The sequence below is a fragment of the Colius striatus genome, chromosome 3, assembly GCF_028858725.1.
Source record: "Colius striatus isolate bColStr4 chromosome 3, bColStr4.1.hap1, whole genome shotgun sequence".
Lineage (NCBI taxonomy): Eukaryota > Metazoa > Chordata > Aves > Coliiformes > Coliidae > Colius > Colius striatus.
Window position 1 is genome coordinate 86,599,144 of NC_084761.1, and position 21,372 is coordinate 86,620,515.

Consider the following 21,372-nt stretch of genomic DNA (forward strand, 5'->3'; position numbering starts at 1 on the left):
ATCAGCCCAGCTCTGCTGCCAAGTTTTCAGAGCAAGCTGGCTGAAATGGGGTTTTCCAAGGTAGCGGTTCCTTTCCTTGGCAGGCTGGAGGTGACAGCACACTGGCTTCAGAGGAACATGTCAGGCTTCAGGTAGGCTACTTTCCAACACTTTTGTGTCCCACACACATCTGGAGTGCACTACATGCCCTGTGCCAACACAATTTGTTGCTGCAGGGAAAAGATGGATGGATTCTAAGCAGTCAAGTATCACAGGCTGATGAAACCATTCCACTGGCACCGCATTTCTAAGGCTTCCAGGTGCAGCTTTGTAGTGTAGGCCAGGGCAAAGTGGCCCAGTGCTGCAGGGAGGTGTTTTGCCAACTTAAGCTTGATTTCCTAGCACCCCCACCTCCACCACCGGCCACACCTCCCACAACACAATAAGACAAGTAAAAAGCAACAGAAAAGGTTTCTTTACATAGTTTGTGAGAGAGAAACAGAAAGAGAAGGAAAAAGCATTTCCTTCACTCACAGAAACACGTGAGTTTCTCCATTCTCATTTTTCTGTGTCATGGAGCAGCAGCACTGAAAAGCAGAGGGAGACACTCACCCAGCAATTCATTTCCTTTATTTCACAAGCTTTGAATTCAGAAATTGAACCACGACTAGTAGATCTTGATACGGTAGAGTAAGTAAAAATGCATGTGATTACAAAGGAAAAACTTTGTACAAAAAACTTTAAAAACCTGACAGCAACCTGGCTTATCTGTAAGTACCAAAAATCTCATGCAGAAGGAGAGCACTACTGCCCAGGTGGAGGAATCCCTGCAGGGGTGGCAACGGCATTGGCATGGAGAAATTATGGCTCTGTCTAAAATGGAAACGAGAAGGACACAGACTTGGAACGTACTGAGTGGGGACAGACAGGTGCTACGGAGACCAGTTCTCACTACGTGTCCCAGTGATTTTCTGTGTCTGAGAGAAGTGCTTCTTGGGTTTATAATAAATTAAAGATGAAACAGAAGCTGCCTATACTACTCTACTGCATACTTTCAAGATGGCCATTTTCTTCCTTCACGGGTGTTTTTGGTGACGTTTCTCAAATACAGACATTAATCTTGGCATCGTGTCTAGTCAATCGTTGGCAACGTGTGCTAAAGGGACTCACTCACAGAATGCAACTTGCATAAATAACTCAGTAACATGCATTAACTACTCTAATACAGCGAAAGGGTGCAAAGGAACCATCATTCAGTTACGAGACGAAGCTAAAACCTGTAGTCACTAAAGGGGCAATGGAAGCACCATGCTTCAAGGTGACTATGGCATGAAAGCACAATTGTGAGGCAAGTAGTTCCAAGCAAACACACCACACTATTATCACCTCTTCCTATACAAAAAAAAGAAAGAAAGACGTTTTGTTCTTTATTTCCATTAGTACCAAATAAAACTGTGGGTTCCATAACACAGATATTGAAGGGAATGGACATTATTCCCATGATCCTTCATCCTCGTGTTTCTGTCCATCAGCATTTTTCAGCCAAGACTGGTAATATTCGAGCGACCACCTGGAGGTGCAACGATGCGGTGGCCAGTGCGGCGTGGGTTATTGTCATCTATCTGAGCTCCTGCAACAACAGGAAAGCAGGAAACAAAGCTATGAAAAGGAATAAAGCATCAGCAGTCAGGTTGTTACCTGGCTAGTTCTGGCTCTGCTTCCTTTGCACCACTGTCACCTGGCTTCCCTTGAGCCAGACCGCTGACTGAAGTGCTAAACAGACCTTCAAGGCACATCTCAGTGCCTAGCAGCAGTTGCCTTCAATGAGAAATGTACCACTACATGTTTGGTGTCATATTGATGCTCACCCTACATGGGGAATTGTTTTCCACTGACTTGAAGAAAAGCCCATACAGGACTGACAGCCTACAGACGGGGTTCCCTTCACAAGATCAAACCCTGACAGGAAATATCACTGTCACAATAACAGAAAAGACACCAAAACACATTATGTGCAGGAGGAAATTTCTAACCTGCCTCATAAATTTAGAATACCTGTCCCTGCTGAGTCCACCCATCAACAGTACAGCAAATCTGATGTCAATGATCATAAATCCGTGAGGAAAGGAGCATTGAGCTGATGTAAACTCACACCCAGTTCAAACTGCACTTTAAAATGTGGAAAGGTTAAGGTGAGAGCAAGCTTTCTGCCAGGCTAAATAATGCCTGATCACACTCAGCTTTCCAAAGACAATATAAAACTACCCTAAAAGCTACTTTAAATGCTATCACGGTCTCCAGTGCTGCTTCATTTCACAGGAGCACAATAATGTGCATTTGTCCAATTCACATCAAACCGATACCAGTAGATGTCCTGGTAATACCCAGATCCAGCAGCTGAAACCACAGTTTCTGGTGCTGCTGAAAATCTCACTTGTCAGTTACTATAGTTAGAGGTCAAATCTGTAAGCACGTTTTATGCTTTATGGACAATTACATATCTGTATGTGCTCACCATGGCCTCAGGTGTGGGGAAAAACTACACTCCAATATTGTTAAAGTATTAGTTCTCCTTGGGCTTTCTTCTACATGTTGTATTTAGTTTCTAAAGACAGGATCTGTCAGGGAGGAAAATTCCACCAGTGGCTGTCACAGGGGAGAAAATCCAGAGACTTTCATAACAACATAAGGAGTTTCTTATTTACCCATTGGGCTGTAGACTTTTGAAGGATAAGGATTTGACACACTTGTAATTATCTTCAAATGACAGGAAATATTTCCAAAAACCCCAAAGGGTGATTTTCCAGACTACTTCTAACGTGTCATGGAAAATATATTGGGCACCAAGAGCAAAGAGGACAAGAAATACGCTGATCTGAACATTAATAGATTCTGCATGTCGATTTCTGGCCATGGACAAGGACAGTTGAGGTTTCCACGTGTAGCAGTTTCTGGGGATGCAGCAAGGAAGAAATCTCAGATATATGAGCCACATTGAGTTGCACCAGGCCCAAGTCCCATCAGCCATATATACTACCAAGGGGCCTCAGCCACATCAACCAGAGACCTCAGCTAACTGCAGTGGCTCAGGTAAATAACCCTAAAAGGCTGCATGCACAGAAAAGATTAGATTGTAAACATTCTGAGTATTTGTCAATTTGTAAAATATTCCTAGAGAAAGAATGTATAAAACAGACACATACAAACATATGTAAGTACATGCATATGTACGAGTCTATGTGATCCTATCACATCTGATAAGAGAGGTAATTATAATTGAGATACATCGCCAATAAGCCATACTCACGGCTTTAAACATTTCTGCTGAGTCAGGCTGACTTACCTGATAAGCTAAAATTGGATTGATGGAGGTTTCTGATGGGTGGGGGCTGGTTTTTGGCAGGGGAGGATTTAGTTGAGGGTGCAGGAGTTGCATATTTTGGCGTAGCTGGGATTTCATACACAGGCCCATCATACATTCCTCTGGAGACTCCTTGCAGTCCTCCCACCTACATCAAGAGGAGAACAAAAACCCAGACACTGAATGCTCTGCTAATGCTTACTAATGGCAGTCATGCCTATACACAGAGGCCACTGAGCACACAGCTACAGTCTGCATTAGCTGAGATCTGTGTTCTCATCAAAGCTACAGTCTGCTTTATATAGAAATTATAAAGCCTCCTCATCCCTTTTTATAATATATCTAAATTATAAGATGCCCTTATTAGGCATCATTAGGTACAAAAGAACAGATCTGACTTAAGATCTTGATTTTAAGTAACATCAAGTCCCTCCCCATCACCTCTCTCATACCCACTACACTGACTGCAGCAATTTCACTCCTACCTGTGTTTCCTCTGCTCCTCCCCTTCACATATCTCATTATCTTTATCAGAACTCATTGAAAAGTGGTAACATTTTTTTAATTAAGATTTCAAAAGTTTCCCCTTCTTGTCATCTACTAGAAAGACAATTATACACTAGACTGTGGAATGGGACCCATCCTTCATTATTTGTGAACAGAGTTTCGTCTGAGCTCTGATTTCAGTTTGAAGTCTCTAGATTTTATCCAGATACAGTTCCTATAGGGAATGTGAGAAACAACAATCAAAACAGCCTGACTGGCTTTAAAATCACAGCAAGCTAGGAAATACTAGTTTAAAACAACAGTTCCAATTTTCAGGAAGAGCCTGAAGCCATTGAATTGCAGAATCCAAGGCTCATCAAAAAGATCAGAAATCTGTGGCTTGAAAGATTATTGTTTCAGAGCCAAGAGGTTAACAGTGAAATTAAAATCCCATAAAAGAAAGACACAGAGGTTTAATCCAGCTCTACAGAAATCAGTGTATCTTCCTTGCTTTCAGTGATGAGGACATCAAGATCAAAAGAGCCCCTGTCTCACAGCCTGAGCCAAAACTAAAGCCCAGAAAAGAGCAGCTGCCCATCACCGCAATGAATCCATCTTCCAGGACAGGAATTTATCCTGCAGTCCTTGTTCCAGGGATACATTTATACTGCTATCCTGTGGCAGTTACAGTTTTGCAGCTCCTTGTTTGACATGTCTTTTTCTCTGTTCCTTTGTCATGCACTGACAGACTCAAATGGTGGCTGATGTGACCATCATTGGCTTTTTTCTGCATTATCTCCAATTGATAAAATTTCATAGTGGGAAAAGGACATGAATCTGCTCTCCCTTCCTCTGAGTCAGCAGCAGAGGGAGCTGCAAGTGCAAAAATACCAGTCCTTCTCTGGGTCCTTTTGCTCACCAAAGTATCTAAAGGTAAGAATTTCTCAAGTATCTAACATCAAAAGTCTTTCCCAAAATCCAGGCTCACTAGGAAGGCACAGGTTACTTAGCCCAGTTTCTTTTGTGCAAACTGCTGCTGTAACCCACCACCCCCTGATACTTGTTTTTAAAGGGTTCTTTTCAGTATTTACATGACACCTTTACTAATTTATATAGCACTGCCATGCAGGGAGCCTTTGAGAGGCAGCTGTGAAGAGAAGGCCCATGTCATCTAAGTGGAGAAAGTGAAAAAATTTGTAACCCATCACTGTCTTGCAAAACTCTTTGCAGATACATTTGACTTTTATAGTGCCCCTTCTCATTAGAAGTGCAGACCTTTTGTTTCCCACAGCTTGACAGGATTTGTGTAACAACTGATAAAAGATAAAACCTCTTAAGCTGCTCATGGACTTCATTTCAGCTGCCATCCTCACAGGCTATGATATATGATTGGCTGAAGAAAATATAGGGCTTAGTCAATTTGTCCTGTTACCTGTCCTCACACAATTACTTTCTTCTCAATGTCCAGAAGCAATTTTGAACTAACCCTTAACTAGAGCCCAGACCATTGGTTTTCAACACAGGAGTACTGACATAATTCAAAACCACATGTGACCCAGTCTTAATCTTGGTCACTTCCCAACCTTCTCATTATATAGAAGAGAAAAGCTTTCTGAGCTGTGAATGCTACAAATAGTTCAGCAGATGCAGCAGCAACAGATCAGAGATGCCAAATACAATGAGTATCTCTGGCTCACACGCTTTTCTTCTCTGCAGTGTGGTTGTTCAGTATTCAAAGCTCAGAAACAGTTTAAAATTCTGGTTTTTCTTCTAGCTAACCTTCTTCCCAATGAAGCTTTATTTTATTTTTTTCCCTGAATTATAATCAAAAGTAAATTCCACAACTGCTCCATCTCCCTTCAAAAGCCCACACAGCTGGACATAAAGTAATTAAGCCCAATTGGCAATTATATGCTCTACCCACTGAAGCTCATGATGTTAATTAAGTAACACCAGTTCACACTTGCAGAAGAACAAGTTTTTTTGTCACGTTTTTAACAAGTCATACAATCATAGAAGGGTTTGGGTTGGAAAGGACCTTAAAGGTGATCTAATTACAATCCCCCTGTCATGGGCAGGGAGACCTTCCACTAAATCAGGTGGCTCAAAGCCCCATCCAACCATATATAGTTCATCTGACATGGACTTGTATTAGCACAATAATAACCCCTCCCATGTGCTACTGTGGTTCCAAGAGTGTATGGCTATAAAGAAGATTAAATAATATGTGACATTACCTTATTCCTGATTTTGACGCGCTGGTAGAGATATTCAGGGAAAGCTTTGCGAGGGATGAAGCGGCCCATTCCCTTATTTACGTGCAGATTTCCATCTTCAAACACAATCTTCCCTTGGCTTATGACCACGAGTGGGGCACCATGGCACTCCATTCCTTCAAAGATGTTGTACTCAACGGCCTGAGGATCAACCAACATATTCACTGCAAGTCTGGTACAAGATCTCGTTCAGTTTAGTAACTTCTAATCGGTCTTTGGAGTCACAGTTTTAGGTAACTGTCATTAAGAGGTGTATCAAAATGTTTTGTCTAAACAAAACTCAATGATTTTGCTAAAGGAAAACAAATTATTTAAAAGAATCTCTCTCATCAGACTTTCCTGAATCAGACTTCTCCTTTCCATTCCTCACTTGCCATCAAGGTGTTACCTCTTTTGTTTTTGAGGACTTTCTGTATTCATCCAGATCAAGGAGTAAGCCTTAATAAGAAGGGAAATGTTGAGTCAGTTGCCACACACCCAGATGATATGGTCCCACCATGCACCTACTGTGACTGTGTAAGGGAATTTCCAAGGGGCCAGCACACATATTTCTGTCTGAAAAAAGCCCTCAAAGGACCAGTAAAGCCTGAATCTAAATGGGAATAACTGTCAAAGGGCAGGTGATTGGTACTTTCTTCCTTGAAATAAAGAGAGATCCTAAGATATAGAAATACCAACTGAATCACCTAAACCTACTTTTTAAAGGTTTCTATAGGTTTTTGCCTTTTCAATATAAATTATTACTGGATTTCCAGTAAAACTTTTGTAAAATTCCCCAATACAAAAGACAAAAGCACAGAACTGTAGCAACTTTGAGACAGACAACACATAAGATAAAAACTGCCTCATTCAAAACCAATGTGACTGTGAGCCACTGGTACTCTGCATTAGGGGCAGAGAAGTATGCAGCAAAGCTTTGGAATTAAACAGAAAATCCCAGCCATGAAGCTGATCACATCTGTATTATCAAAATATTTAATCATCTCTCAGAGTTTAGAATATTGTTGATTTAATTGTGCAGTTTACAATACCAGGTGCTTTTCTGGTAAGCAAAAAAAAAAAAAAGTGACCTGATTTTAAGTTTATCATCACAGCTTTACTAACCTCAGCTGCAGAGCTGCTGATTCACACTTATTTACAGATCTGCTGCAAGCATACAGAAAATAATGCAAAGCAATATGCAGAGAGAAAAGTAAATCTTCCTAATGCAAGACTTCAGTACTTATTTCTTGAAACATTTACCCATTTCAGAATAGGATTAAGCAGCTACCCCACTCCTCTGTATCTTGTGCATTTGGTGTTCACATGAACTAGATCAACAGATGAAAAGCAACAGTGACATTCAGTTTTCCTTCTCCCCTTACCGATTTATGGCTTTTAGCTGTTATAGTCTTCACCTTATCAGGGTCCCAAATAACAACATCAGCATCCGAACCTACAGCAATCCGGCCTTTCCTTGGATACAGATTAAAGATTTTGGCAGCATTGGTGCTGGTCACAGCTACAAACTGGCTCTCGTCCATCTTGCCTGTGGCCTAAAAACAAGGTGATTTGAACAAAGCACACTTAGGAACTGGGGAGTTGCTACTGGGAGTACTGAACAATCAGAGGTATACTAGAAAGCACACAGATTGCCTATGTATGGTGATGCTTCATGAAACAGAGATTTTTATCAAGCAGCACTTCATAGAAGGCACATTACTTGGGAGTTTCACATAAATGAATGTGTTACTCCTGGCATCCCAAAGAACAGCCAATGAATGCAGACACTATCAACAAGTTGCTCCATTATCTAAGATTCCTTTCTCAACACACTGATGCCTAAGTGTGTTTTGTTGCTAATCCTAGTAATTTCCATTTAACAGTTTCAAAATAGAGAGAGTTCTATGAGTATTATGAGATTAAATAAAAGATTGAGATTCAGACTCTTTTAGAAACATTCCTTGCCACTTAAGTCCACTCTACTAGTATTACCAAACCTATACATCTAAGTAACACAACTCCCAATAGATGTAGAATATTTTGGGTTCTCCCCTGGCAATAAGCAAGAACAATATTCCAAGGAAGAATAACAGTGCCAAACTTTTTAGTATTAAATAGTGCCAAACTTTTGAACACTAAATAAACACTTTCTGCCTGGTAAAACATGAGATTTGCAAAATATAAGCTACTCCATGGTGCAGGACTGAATTGGTACCACCTGTAAATCCCATTTCCAGTCCTTGCTGCAGCTCCTTCCCTTTGTGAGAGCAACAAAAGATTAATATCACTGTCTGGCTGCACTTTGCTTGCTTCCCTGCTTTGCTCCTTTATGGCAGATATGTGAAGCTGCTTCTGTGCCTGGAATCTCAGTAGTGGTCCCTGAAGAAAGTGGTTATTAAACACAGTCTGGGAGAAGTGCTGAGAGAATTGTAAGCACTACCACTTCCCACTCAGATACGGATTTGAGCACAATGCAATGTAAGGTAACGAGCATGTGTGTGAGAGAGTAAAAGAGTGTGTGTGCATGAATGTGTATATGAAGACAATGGAGGAAGAACATCATTATACTTTAAGATCCACGAAACCATCACAAAATTGCTAACTTATACCAGCACCTCACCACAAAATATGCCAGTACCAATAACATGCAATGTTCCTCTTCAAAGCATTTCATTGTCTAGCCTCAGGCTCAGCTGCCACCCATTTGTTATTTCTCAGAAACGATGAGACACTTCCCAAATTCAAACAATCCATTCATCATGTTTATATGGGGTCCACTTCAAAACCATTAAATTGCTCCAGATCCTACACCTCCGAGAAGCCTCCACTCTGACACAGCTGGAAAACGGAGCAGTGGAGTCTGTGAAGCCTCAGGTCTAATAAGACATGATGGCATTGCAGTGTCAAAAGTGAAACACAGCCCTGTTTATAAAACTGGAGAAGGTTTTTGAAATAAACAATTTACCTCTTAGTAGCACTCTCTCAGGAAATTCTCAGAAATATATTATAAAGTCACTTAAGTACCGACCAAGAATCTCATGGTTTTCATTACTCAGCCAACACTCAATTTCTTTTTAGTCCATAAAAGCAAGTAATTACTTACTACAGCCTTGTCCCAGACAACAGTCATTCTCTCCTCAATTCCATTGACTCCTTCGGGAATCATAGTGAAGTTGTCCTTTCCAATGGCTTTCTGGGCAGTGCTATAGGGGCAATGTCCGCTCCCCGTCACCTGCAGGTCCCCACTGGGGAGGGAACAGACAGAGGTTTAGACCAGGAATTGCCCTGCCAAGGTTATTTTGCTCTCAGATCAGCTGCAAATGGATCTTTCGAGCCTACACAACAAAGGCACAGGCTGTAAATCCCATCAGCAGCCTTTACATGTTGGCTACAGATCACTGATGAGCAACAATGGCATTGGACATCTCCACTTTCCCCCAGGAGCCCCCTGAATTCCCCGATTACAGCTCTCGGGTTTCAGGCTGCTTATCAACAGAGATCAGGCAGGAGTCCACTAACCAGGACAAAGGATTGCTCTGGGATTAAAGAAATGATGAGAAGCTTGTATGAAATGTCTGCTACTAACATAAATTAATTCACAACCATGTTAAACAATAATGGCAAATTTAAAAATGCAAAGTCATGACCATCAATCAAGCTTGTTTCCCTCTCTTTCTCCTCTGCAGATGCATGTTTCTTGCAATTCTTACACAAGTATTCCTTGTCTGACCTTCCAAAACAGAACCATGAAAATAAAAACAAAAGGGAACTTTTTTATCAGGTAGTCTTCCAATTAAACAAAGGCAGGCATAGTACATGTCAAACAGGTGCTCTGGATTTATCTAACCTAAAGATCTTATTTACAAAAAGGCACAGAGTAAAGCACAAAAACAGCAACTAATAATAATGCTTTTATTTAAGAAATCATTTTTTTCAGCCTAGAGAAAATTTTTTTTGAGAGACCAGAACTGGATCACAACTGCTCTCAGTAACAAGGAGGAAGAACAGAGCCAATATACAGAATCTTTTAAAAACAGACAAAGAAAGAAGATAGGTTCTTCAATATCCACAGGCAACCAGTGATATGTTTAGGTCTTGATTAGGCTTACAGGAGGCAAGCATGTTAAAACATGCTGTGCTTTCTCTGCCATCAATCCAGAAGGGTGATGTCCTCAAGAGCCGGCCATCCTTTTCTTTAACTGATTATGTAAGGTCCAGCTCTGAAACATCTGAATTATTCTGGTCCACAAGTCTAGATTCCAGCAAGCTAACAAAAAGCCAAGTATAAAGGAAAAAAGTGTCACAGTAATTCTAACTGTCATCAGTAATTCTAACACAGTTTTCTGTGCTGCTAGCCTTAATGATTGCTGACAGGCAGAGAACGTCTCGCTTCTTTTCTGTTCTTCACCATGCTCACTTCCATCCATCCAGATTTCAGCAGAAGCCAAACCCATGGATCTAACAGTGAAAAGGCAGCTCTGTTTTAGCTATTCCTGATTATTAATGACTGCTGTTACTGCATAGGATTAAATCAAATCCACCAGTGAAATATTCATTTATTCTAATACAATAAAGTCAGAAGACTGAAATGCCACTCTTCCTCTTTCTTGCTCTTCTGTCAGCTAAGCTTCTTGTGGCTTACCCTCTCTCTTTTCTGCACTCTGATGAATACAACCATGAAAACATGAATGTCACAGCCAGGCCCTGTATCACTGCCCACTTCCCTGAGGTTATGTTGAGCTTCTTACACCACGCTATTAATTCCTACACCTGAAAGATAAATTTCATGACATTTAATGACATGCACTGCACTCCCCAATCCAATCAATAGAAGACTTTTGAAGCTGAATCACATCACTCAAGAGATGTCCAACACCTCCTGACTAACCACATGGGCACTCCTACTGTCTAGATACACTCCACTGTCAAATGGGAGATGAGCATCACATCAGCTAAAAAACTGACTGACAAGAGGAGATCACCATAGAAAACATCGTCAAAAGAGGGAGTGGTGGGAATTAACAATGGACATATCTTTAAATGCCACATCAATACCTCATCATCTTATTCTTCAGCATAAGCAAGACTTTAATGGGAGGTTACATCTTCCACAGAGCACTGAGACCTCACATCTCTAGCTCAGAAGAAATGGCACAGCACAGTGGCAACAACACACAGGATGCCATGGAAGATTAAAGCTGTTTCAGGTACATGGCTCATGGATGAAGCAAGGACCAAATCTCATGAGGCAAACCCAATTGGATTTTTATGCATTCAGCTTTTCAGTGAAAAACCAACACTTTCCATGGCAAATAGCACAAGCAGCACCCTGTGTACTTGCAGAGGAAGAATGCTGCAAAGAGTTTTTAATGAATGGAAGATATCTGTCTCCTAATGAACAATGAGACAGAAAAGTGTGATACTATCTTTAACATCATCCTTGCATAAAATTCCCCACAAATACATGGCAGACAGATAAAATACACAGTTCTTTTTTTAGTTTCACAGTATAGATTGAAAGTATTAAAACTGAAAGCAGGCTAAGCTCCTGTCATTTAAGATCTAGGACTTTAAGCCACTAGAAAAAAAAAACCATGTCTTTTTAGCATGCTTGGAGGATAATGAAAACTTCTGAGACTCCTCAGTTTGTCTTCCTGATGTTAGTGTTAAAAAAAGTCATTATTTGGATTCCAGTTCTAAAAATTCTCTTGCTATTTTAGATAATCGTTTTGACCTACATACTATTATTTTGGGACTCTCTTCTAGAAAATGTGTAGCTGTGTCTGATAGTAAAAAGCCAAACATGTTGGCTCAAGCAGTGAGTTTCACTCTTTACAGTGCTGATAGTGATGGATCAGACCCGAGAAGTCATTTTTCTTCGTTGTTCTTATTTTAAGGAACAGAAAGCTCAATTATGGAAAACACTTTCTGCCATCAGACTGTCTCAGGAGAACCAACTCCTTGTGTATTCTTACAGAACCACATGGAACCCAGAGCTCAGCTGTGGATTTATTAATCACGCTGCCCATCCAGCACCCTCAGGGCAGCTGAGGGAAAACCTGCTTTGGTGGGTGGCACAGCCTGACCCACTGTGTGCAAGCAGAGATGTGCATGGTGCAGTAGTGGCACTGACTGGGCGCAGTTCCCATCATCCCTGTGTGCCCACATACCTCAAGGGCAGCTCTGCCCAAGACTTAATTGCACATGCAGAGGCTTTGTTACCAGCCTCAAGGTCACTGCTTGCCCTGCAGCCTGCCAGTTAGCCATGTGCAGAGCTAACCTCAGGATGAAATGCTTTCTGAAGACCAGTTGGTCACTTTTAGGGTTCAAACTTTCCTTGTCTGTGTACAGCACTGGACTTGAAAGGGGCAGCAGGGGGTGAGATGAGCGTCACCATGTGCTGTTCAATAAGGCTTTGAATGGTAAGTTGATTCCCTCACTCCAGCATTAGCAATCTGTCCCTGTGGGACTTGAGCTGTGAATTTCTGTATCACTTCAAAGCAGATGGTCTTTTGCTTAAGCTAGAGAAGACCCACAGTTGGCTACGGGCAGGAAATACTTTCAGGGCTGTTTATGGTCTGGGTTGCTGGCAAGGTATTGCTGATGTCTTCTTTTCTACATAAGAAAAACACTCCTCCCTCTGCTGTCCACATTCCTTTCAAGTCTCTAGTGGCAACCCTTTCTCTGCCAACCTGAAGACAATCAGCCCATATCCCTATCGTGTCAAGTGGCGCCCTCCAGTCACCAGACTGTCTCCACCCAAGTCCCTGACAGGAGCTGTGCTTGTCAGATATGACCAGTGCTTAAAACTCAGTCCATTGTCATAGATGGGGTTCTGTCTACCCAACTGTTGCTGGGTAGTGAGGATGCCATCCAGTCATGTATTAACAGTGAAAGAAGGAAACAAAGAACTTGTGAGAAAGCCAGTTTGAAGTCCTGAGCTAAAGACTATCCAGCTGTACAACTACAAATCACTTGAAAAACAGAAAGAAAAAGAAAAACAAAAAAATCCTGATCAGTCAGCAGTTGCCTATCATGCTAACCAGGAGCTGGAGAGTTCATGCCTGCTCACCTGACTGACAGTCTAAACATAATGATAGAACCATCCCTGGTTTTCTACATCTCTCGTCTGCTACTTTGTGTATGAGACTGGTCTAAAGGAAACTGAGCTGATCCCTAGGTGCTGCATCCCATGTGGCTTTTGCACTTGCCTGGCCATCTGCCTGTAAAAAATAAAACCATGGCCTTACCATGCTAAGAGTGAATTTAAGTGATCTGGAGTGGTAGGATCAGGGCTCAGAGGTGGTGAGGTCACAAAAGCTGCAGCCTTGGCCCAGTTTTTGCTCCAGTAATGTGTCCCATCTGTCCCCAAGCTGGCAGTGATCGGCTCTCCAAAAACAAGAGGACCTTGGGGAAAGCAAAAATATACAAGAACTGATTATAATACACTCAGCACATTACACTGCTTGCTGCATGCAGCCATGTCTAATTTACACATTGTTACGTGGCCAGTGTAGCTCCCAGAAAATTAAGCAGCCCTGGCTTTGTCTGTATGATAAAAAATTAATCAGGAGGCTCTCGGAGCATCACATGCTTTTGATCAGTATACTAACAAAGCTCCCTTTCTAAACCAGAAGTAGACAGTTCAGATCTGGGTTTCATTTGTAATGTTTTAATCACAGCCGTGTTCTCTCTGTTGCTCCCATTTGGAGTGCATTTAAGTGGAGGATGGGCTTCAGCAGACAGATGCTTTTTTACTAGTCCCAAGTTGGGCACAGCACCAGCAGAGAGCAGCACATGGTCCCCAGCACCATACCGCAGGTCTCCAAGAACACAAATATCAAAACGATATTTTGCCCTTTGCCTTTCCCATATTGTTCAAATGTTTTGTAGCACCAAACAGCAGAAAAGTCTCTGAAATGCAACTACAAAAGCAGCTGCCTCCAGGCTCACAAGTCCCTTTTGGGTGAGTGTAACCTGGATTCCTTTTACTTTGCAGGTGAGGGAGCCCTGGCACAGGCTGCCCAGGGAGGGTGTGGAGTCTCCTTCTCTGGAGGTCTTCAAAACCCACCTGGACACGTTCCTGTGTGACCTGATCTAGGGGACCTGCTTTAGCAGGGAGCTTGGACTGGATGATCTCTAGAGGCTTCTTCCAACCCCTACCATTGTATGATTCCATGATCCATCCTTCCATAGCCCCAGCAAGCAGTGTTGCCTCATGGATGTCCCCAGGGCACATCCGATGGGATCAGCCTCCACCAGCAAGGCATCTCTAACAGCAAGTTCACTGCCCAAACCATCCCTCAGAGGGTGACACCCTGAAATACTCTCAAAAGGCAGAAAGGATGTGCTAGATTCTGTTAGGAAGAAAATATATCCCTTCCATAGAGATACAGCAGTCTAAAGGAAATGTAAACAAGAAGACAGGATAAAGAAGAGTTACAAAACAGTCTTCAAGGAGACAGTTTGTGGGGAGTTTCTCAACTGAAAAATGTAGAAGGATTTCTCTTCATCTTTCCCAGCCATAAATATTTAGGATCTGTGATGGTGTCACCATTCTTTGGTAACCTCTCCCTATATCTTGTAATTTGAGTCAAGAGGTACAGATTTTTCCACTGAGCTTCTATTCAACAATGAAAGAAAAGAGTTTCAGAGAGAAAATTGTCTTACCTCTCTTTCTGGCCAGTGCAATGATATCAGCTGCACTCTTGCTCATCACCTTGGTGATGTACACAGGGCAGTTTATTCGACTGGCAATGGTGATAGCACGGAAAACTGCTTCTGCCTCAAGCTGAGGAAAACAAGGAAGAAGAAGTTAAGTGCCCAAGTAGACTGAATTAAAAAGTACCTGAAAGACTGAGCCATATTTCTCACTGTTCAGCAACAACTCTTCAGGGGCTGATTCTACTTTCTCCATTGAGAGAGACAGACAGTGCTGGAGAACAGTCAACCCAACCTCAGATACTTAACATTACGAGTAACCACAGCAAGGCTGTATCTGCTAACAGGGTACAGTTGCCTCAGCACAGACACAGCTCCCTGGTTCCCTGAACTTCAGGAAAGATCACATCCAAGCAGTTGATGGGACTCCTCCTTACCTCCCTCCCATCTTTCTGCTTTAGATTTCTACCCCAGAGTTGGAAGAAGAACAAAGAAAAGCAGCAATGCCCCAGCTCAAGACAGCCTCTGAGCTCTCCCTAGCAGCTTACCCTGTGCAATCTTTACATAAGGATAAGATGACAATGAATGTCAATAATTCTCAACAGCAACTTCAGCACTATGAACTGAGTTTAGTCCGTAATCCATAAAAGCCTTTGAAGCATTGCCCAGGAAGTCCCCTCTGTCACCATGCGTAAAGGCAGTCTCCTCCTGAGGAGCCATCTGGGACGTAGGTCCTCAAAGCTGTCATCTACAGACAGAGGAGCAATGTTTCCCTGTGGCTCTGGAGGCTCCTTTCCCCAGTCATCAGTTTTATACTTCCCTCCCAAATAGTCTCACAGTACCAACATTTTAATACCTAAAACTCTGCTATGACTGAAGGTACTGACTCTATGGTACTGAAATTTCTCTCCAAGAGGTGTGCCAGAGAAGCTGGATCCCTTCCAAATCCACATGATTTCATTCTTCCTAGTTTTGTAAAACATTTTTTTGTTAAATCAGACTACTGCTTCAAGATTGTCCAAGGACTTTTAACACAACATTTGCTCTGGAAGCCCAAACAGACCCACAAAAGAATAAGGAAAGAGGCAGGACCTCTGAACTTCAGCGTTAGGGCTGAGTTGGTCAAAAAGACAGTCAGAAAGACTCAAAATTCCTTCCTGAAAACTGCCAATGCAGATTTTCCCTAGGCCTTTTGTTATCCTTAAAAGAAATTACTCCATTCTTTTAGAATAATTTAGGTGGAAGTTAAACAGCAAAATGAAACAGTACATAAACAGTTCAAGAGAAGTATGCAACCAATTAAGCTGATTCCTTTGCCTTGGGGAGAGTTATATAAAGATCTATAAACCACAACGATCTCTTCAAGTTTAGCCTCAAATCCCCAGAACCTTGTCTCTTTAGTCTTCAAGGAAAGCAGTTGCTTCCCACTACCACCCTCCATCATTCAGTTAACTGTCTGAACTGTGTACATTAAGGGCTATCCACATGTCTCCACCTTTTCCCTCTCATTAAAGAAACACTTTCCAGATGCCTGAGATGATTCATGCCAGAGCCTGGGTTTTATTATGACAGTTGCATAAAATGAGCTGCTTTGCAGCATCTTTCCACTCTCACATATTTCCATTTCCACAGGCTGCGTTTCTACTACAAGTGTATCTGCTGGCATAAATGCAGATTTATCTGTGGGGGTATGCATATGCACAGTATCATATATACACATGCACCTAATAGGAGGCTTTCAGACAAAGCATTTTAATGAATGCAGTTACTCCAAAGCCTAACAAAGCTGCACAGATGATTATTACCCTGAAAAGCCCATTTTTTGACATCACAAATCAAATCACAAAAATCATACTCAAAATATGCATGCATGCCTGTGCCTGGGGCACCAAGGTGCTGTGACTCCTGAGTGTACAAGGGACTTCCTAGGCTGAGGGAATGCACCCTCTGCAGTAGCAAAAAGGTATTCAGACAAACCAACAAGCTGAAGGGGCCTGGATTTTTCAAGGTTTTGAGTAACACTGAAAGACACTGAGGTGCTGGAGCGTGTCCAGAGATAGGCAGTGAAGCTCGTGAAGGGTGTGCAGAACAAGTCTAATGAGGAGCTGCTGAGGGAGCTGGAGCTGTTTAGTCTGGAGAAGAGGAGGCTGAGAGGAGACATGATCACTTTCTGCAAATACCTGAAACGAGGTTGTAGTCAAGTGGAGGTCAGTCTCTTCTCCCCAGTAATGAATGACAGGACAAAAGGAAATGGCCTCTAGTTGCATCAGGGGAGGTTTAGATTGGAGATCAGGAAGAACTTTTCCAGCGAGAGTGTTATTAAGCATTGGAACAGGCTGCCCAGGGAGGTGGTGGACTCACCATCCCTGGAGATAGTCAGAAGACACACAGATGAGGTGCTGAGAGACTTGGTTTAGTGATGGGCTTGGCAGTGTGAGGCTAGTGGTTGGACTCAATGATCTCAAAGGTCTTTTCCAACTGAAATGATTCTCTGATTCTATGGCAGAGGGAGAAACAGACCATTGCCTTTCCCCACTCACCCACCTATCATCTGCACACACAGAAGCCAAGTTCTGATGCTACATGCTGAACAAAATGTTTCCATGAACAACAGAGTGAAGCCTCTTACCTCTTCAGGCCTGCTCAGGGCATGTCCCTCAGGTCCGGTGATTCCCATCTCCAGGATACGCTTTTGTTCCTGTAACATGAGAGAGAAATGCTGACAGCTGCTTCAGGATGCAGGCATCCTTGGGTAGATTCACAGTCATGTTATCTGACTGATCCTTTTTTGTCTGTGTAAATGCAGTTGTGTCAGAATGCTGCTGGGAGAGAAGGACTGAAAACATTGTTCTACACTGGTTCCATGTTCCCTCAGTGTCTGCTTCACACGGCCAGCACAGACTCCAGGGGAAGATTTGTCCCTGCAGTGCCATAGAGAGGATTTGTGCCTCGAGCTGCTCAGCTGCACCTTCAGAAATCTCCTCTGCATTCCTGAAAGTCTTATTTGACATATAATTATGGATATTTCCAGTCTGAGATTCTTTCTTTCACCTGCACAACTTCCTCTCTGGCTGCAATGCACAAAGCCCTGTTACCTTCCTTAAACTTTTAAGCATCACTTAAAAATAAAGTCTTGTCTTTGTCATCCCAAGTTTTCTGTAACACTTTTTTCCTACAGAGTGATCTCTAGGATTATGCTTTCATGAAAGCAAAACAGAGCCCTCTAGTTGTCAGAGCACTGTATCCACACAAAAAAGCCCATCTTTAGACCAATAGGGGTTTGTCACAAAAAATCTGTGCTATGCAGCTTCACAGCACTGAGGTAATTTTTTCTAAGATGGACAAAAAGCTTCATCTATCATTTGATTTTAGGTAAAGCAGTGGTATTGGAATAAATTTCCCTTTTTGCAGAAAATGACAGTCAACTACTTCTCATCTGAGACTGGTGCAGGTCTGACAGTGGAGAAGTGGGACCAGAGCTGTTGATGTACCTCTGACCCTAGCCTGACCTGCCCACGAGTCTCTAATGAGCCAAGTTCAACAACTGTAATGACTTTTTGATAGAGATGAATGTCTCTCTAAAGACCAGAATGAAGTTACCAAACATGCTTTACTGTGCCATCTAATAAATATTTGATCCCAGGTCTCCAAGGGTGAAAAGATCACATATTACCAACACGCTCCAGCAAAACCTGAGCAAGTGTATATTCACACATATTCTTTGTTGCAACCAATGAAGGCTGAAGAGGCACTAATAGGAATGCATTTATCTGACTGTGAAATTAAGAATATTTTAGTTAGAAAATCATTATGTTTCATAGGCATTCTTAAAACTGGTTGCTCTAAATCATTCATGTAACAGCTCTGAATAGTGCCACTTAAAGATGTCAGATAATTAAAATACACCAAAAAATAAAATTACACCCATATTAAAAAAAAATCAAGATAGCAAAGAATGGCTACACAAAGGAGGATGGATTTGCACCTTGAAGGAAGCCATAAAATCATATCACATGATTAAATTACCCACAGTGAGAGGATTTGATAGTGCTAATAAGCTAGAATATTTGTTTCATAAGATCAAATTTTATTTTCACACAGAAGAGTTCCGAATTCTTTTCTCTATTCAAATAACCCTTCTAAATAAAAGCACAAGCAAAGACTGATGAGACATGGCAATGGTAAAGAAACATGTTGATGTATAACATAATTCACATTTCTTTACTACTTCCTCTTTTCCTGGTAGTTTTTCTGTCCTGTATGTTCATATACCATGGCACTATATTAAAGCTGATCAAAGAAAAATGTAACTGAAACCAATCCCTACCAGAAATGCAATTCCATGAGTGTGCCTTGATTTTAACGGGGAACATACCAAAACATCGTGGGTGCCATTTGATTTGATTCATTTTGCCATTCCTACAGCAATATTGACTTATTATGTTTCCTATTATTCAGTTTCCTTCTAGTGGATATTTTATGTTGTATTAAAACTATAAACTATATATTTTTGTAGCTTTACATCATGCTAAACTTCAGGAGAAATCAGGCTTTTTTTCCCCCCTCTTGAATCCAAATGAGGGTTTACACCTGGTTTCAGTGAGGCAAGAACAGAACTGCACTGTATAAGCCTGCTGACTCCTCACTAGTAACTTTTCAGTCCAGTGGCTATTTCATTCAAATTTGAAGGGAAAAAGGAAAGAAAAGCTCTCAAAGGGAGTAAATTCTTATCAGGCAGATAAAGGACAGAATCCCACAGAGGGAAAAACAACAAAATAAACCCATGTGGGCAACAGTCTTTAGACATTCCTCAGTCACTCAAATATTCACTTGAGGTTCTCCCTTACCTATGAGACAAGGCGACTTCCCTATTCCAGTTATCAAACATAACTTGTTTTCAACTACTGAAATTTCCCTGTCAGTTCTGCTCCCTAGTCCTGAGCGGATAAGCAAGCAAATAAAGAGCTCAGCAGATAGAGCAGTCACCTCACTTGAAGCCTCATGGACCTCAGAGGGGTTCAATGTACATACAAGGGATCAGAGGAGGGAAACATCTCTGCAACAGCCTTAAAGGATTCATCTGTACTTCTGTATGTATAGAGTCACAACAACAGCCACCCAAACCCACCCATGCTGGTTTATAGGGGAATCCTGCTCTCTGAAAACCAGCAGATGTTTACTACAGACTGTTGTCCTTGAGATATCTCTTTTGAGGAGCTATGGCACAGATGAGAGCTACAGCACATGCCAGTGTGAGGACAGTATCTACGTGGGGACCTGATCTGCAAGGACTCCATGGGCTATCCAGGACATCTTGATGGAGCATACTGAACTTGGTCCAGTTTCCTGGCTCTGAGAGGCATCTCCAAAGAGCATAACTTATGCTTTAATACATACTATTGAAATGTTTAGAAGATCACAGTGAGTCCTTATTCTCAAACTTCAGAGATTTATAACAATATTCTCAAAAAGAAATAGGTTTGAGAGCTTTACCATTCATTATGCAGCTTATGTTGATAGCTGCAGACATTAACACAAAGCTCCACTTTTCGTCCCCAAAATCTCTGAGCAAGGTGCTACAGTGGTCTGCTTCACTTGTCTATGCCAAATACAGGACAAAATCTTCTTGCTTCCTTCTGTCCCTCTCATCTAATCCTCATCTGCTGCCAAGGTAAGGAACTGTCTGGATCACTGCTCTAACTCAGAGATGCTCTGCCAAAGCATGCAAAGGGGCCTCCATCCTCTCATCCACGTGGTGGGCCTGGCAATGTTAGGTTAGTGGCTCGACTTGATGATCTTAAAGGTCTTTTCCAAATGAAATGATTCTATGATTCCAGGCTTTACACCAGCAGCATGTAAGGCATCAGGCTCAGTTAGGGCACCCACTAGGTACTTCCCATCCTCCTACCCACACTCTGACTGGAGAGTTTTACTTCTATCTTCTCACAAACTGAAGCAAAAACAACAGTTCACTCACCTGAGCTATCAAGTCTCACAAACTGAAGCAAAAACAACAGTTCACTCACCTGAGCTATCAAGTCTCCATTTTCAGCATGGACCAGGATAACAGCCCCAAGACTTTTTAGAAAGGTAAAGGCTTCATAAAGCTGCAGGTAGTACAAAGAAGGAAACACTGCTGAATAAGGAAAACACATTACTTAACAAACAGACCTCTATGTTCACCTCAGTTTTGCACCTTCTACACTGGTAATTATCTAGATCAATAGCAAATTATCTTCCTTTTCCATTCTCAGCTTTCTACACAGAGCCTGAGCTTCACAGCTGGGTGTTGACTTACTTACCCCCTTACACACCAGCCAGCCCCAGGACAAGCTTCTGACCTTCTGCACTAACACAGGGTCAAAAGCCCTCCCTGAGGAGGGCTGCATCTCCCTCAGATGCAGTGCCTTCCCCAGCCCCTTGTACTGTAGGGCTACCTCTTCACGCCCTCCACGCAGGCCTAAGCTTATCCAGTGGACTCTTCTACTTAAGTTTTAGCAAATGTAAAATGGGATTATTCCCAGGGACTACAGCACTTTTAACACAGCTAGAACACCTCTTTTCTAAAGCACAGGCATTTTGTAGCATCTTCTTAGAGCAGACAGTACAAGCTTTCACCAACATTTT

At 42.0% G+C, this 21,372-nt stretch overlaps 1 protein-coding gene across 1 annotated transcript in view; it reads right to left on the bottom strand.

Moving 5' to 3' along the window:
- Positions 1-1,489: 1,489 nt before the first annotated feature.
- Positions 1,490-21,372, bottom strand: part of CRMP1 (collapsin response mediator protein 1) — a 50,483-nt gene continuing 30,600 nt past the window's right edge. Inside the window, exons 6-14 of the mRNA XM_061992432.1 lie at positions 20,772-20,852; positions 17,375-17,443; positions 14,755-14,875; positions 13,335-13,491; positions 9,188-9,329; positions 7,467-7,637; positions 6,064-6,243; positions 3,323-3,488; positions 1,490-1,609 (exon numbers count right to left, since the gene is read on the bottom strand). Coding sequence (XP_061848416.1) covers positions 1,518-1,609; positions 3,323-3,488; positions 6,064-6,243; positions 7,467-7,637; positions 9,188-9,329; positions 13,335-13,491; positions 14,755-14,875; positions 17,375-17,443; positions 20,772-20,852 — 1,179 coding nt within the window. The 3' untranslated portion in view covers positions 1,490-1,517. The remainder of the gene's footprint in view (positions 1,610-3,322; positions 3,489-6,063; positions 6,244-7,466; positions 7,638-9,187; positions 9,330-13,334; positions 13,492-14,754; positions 14,876-17,374; positions 17,444-20,771; positions 20,853-21,372) is intronic.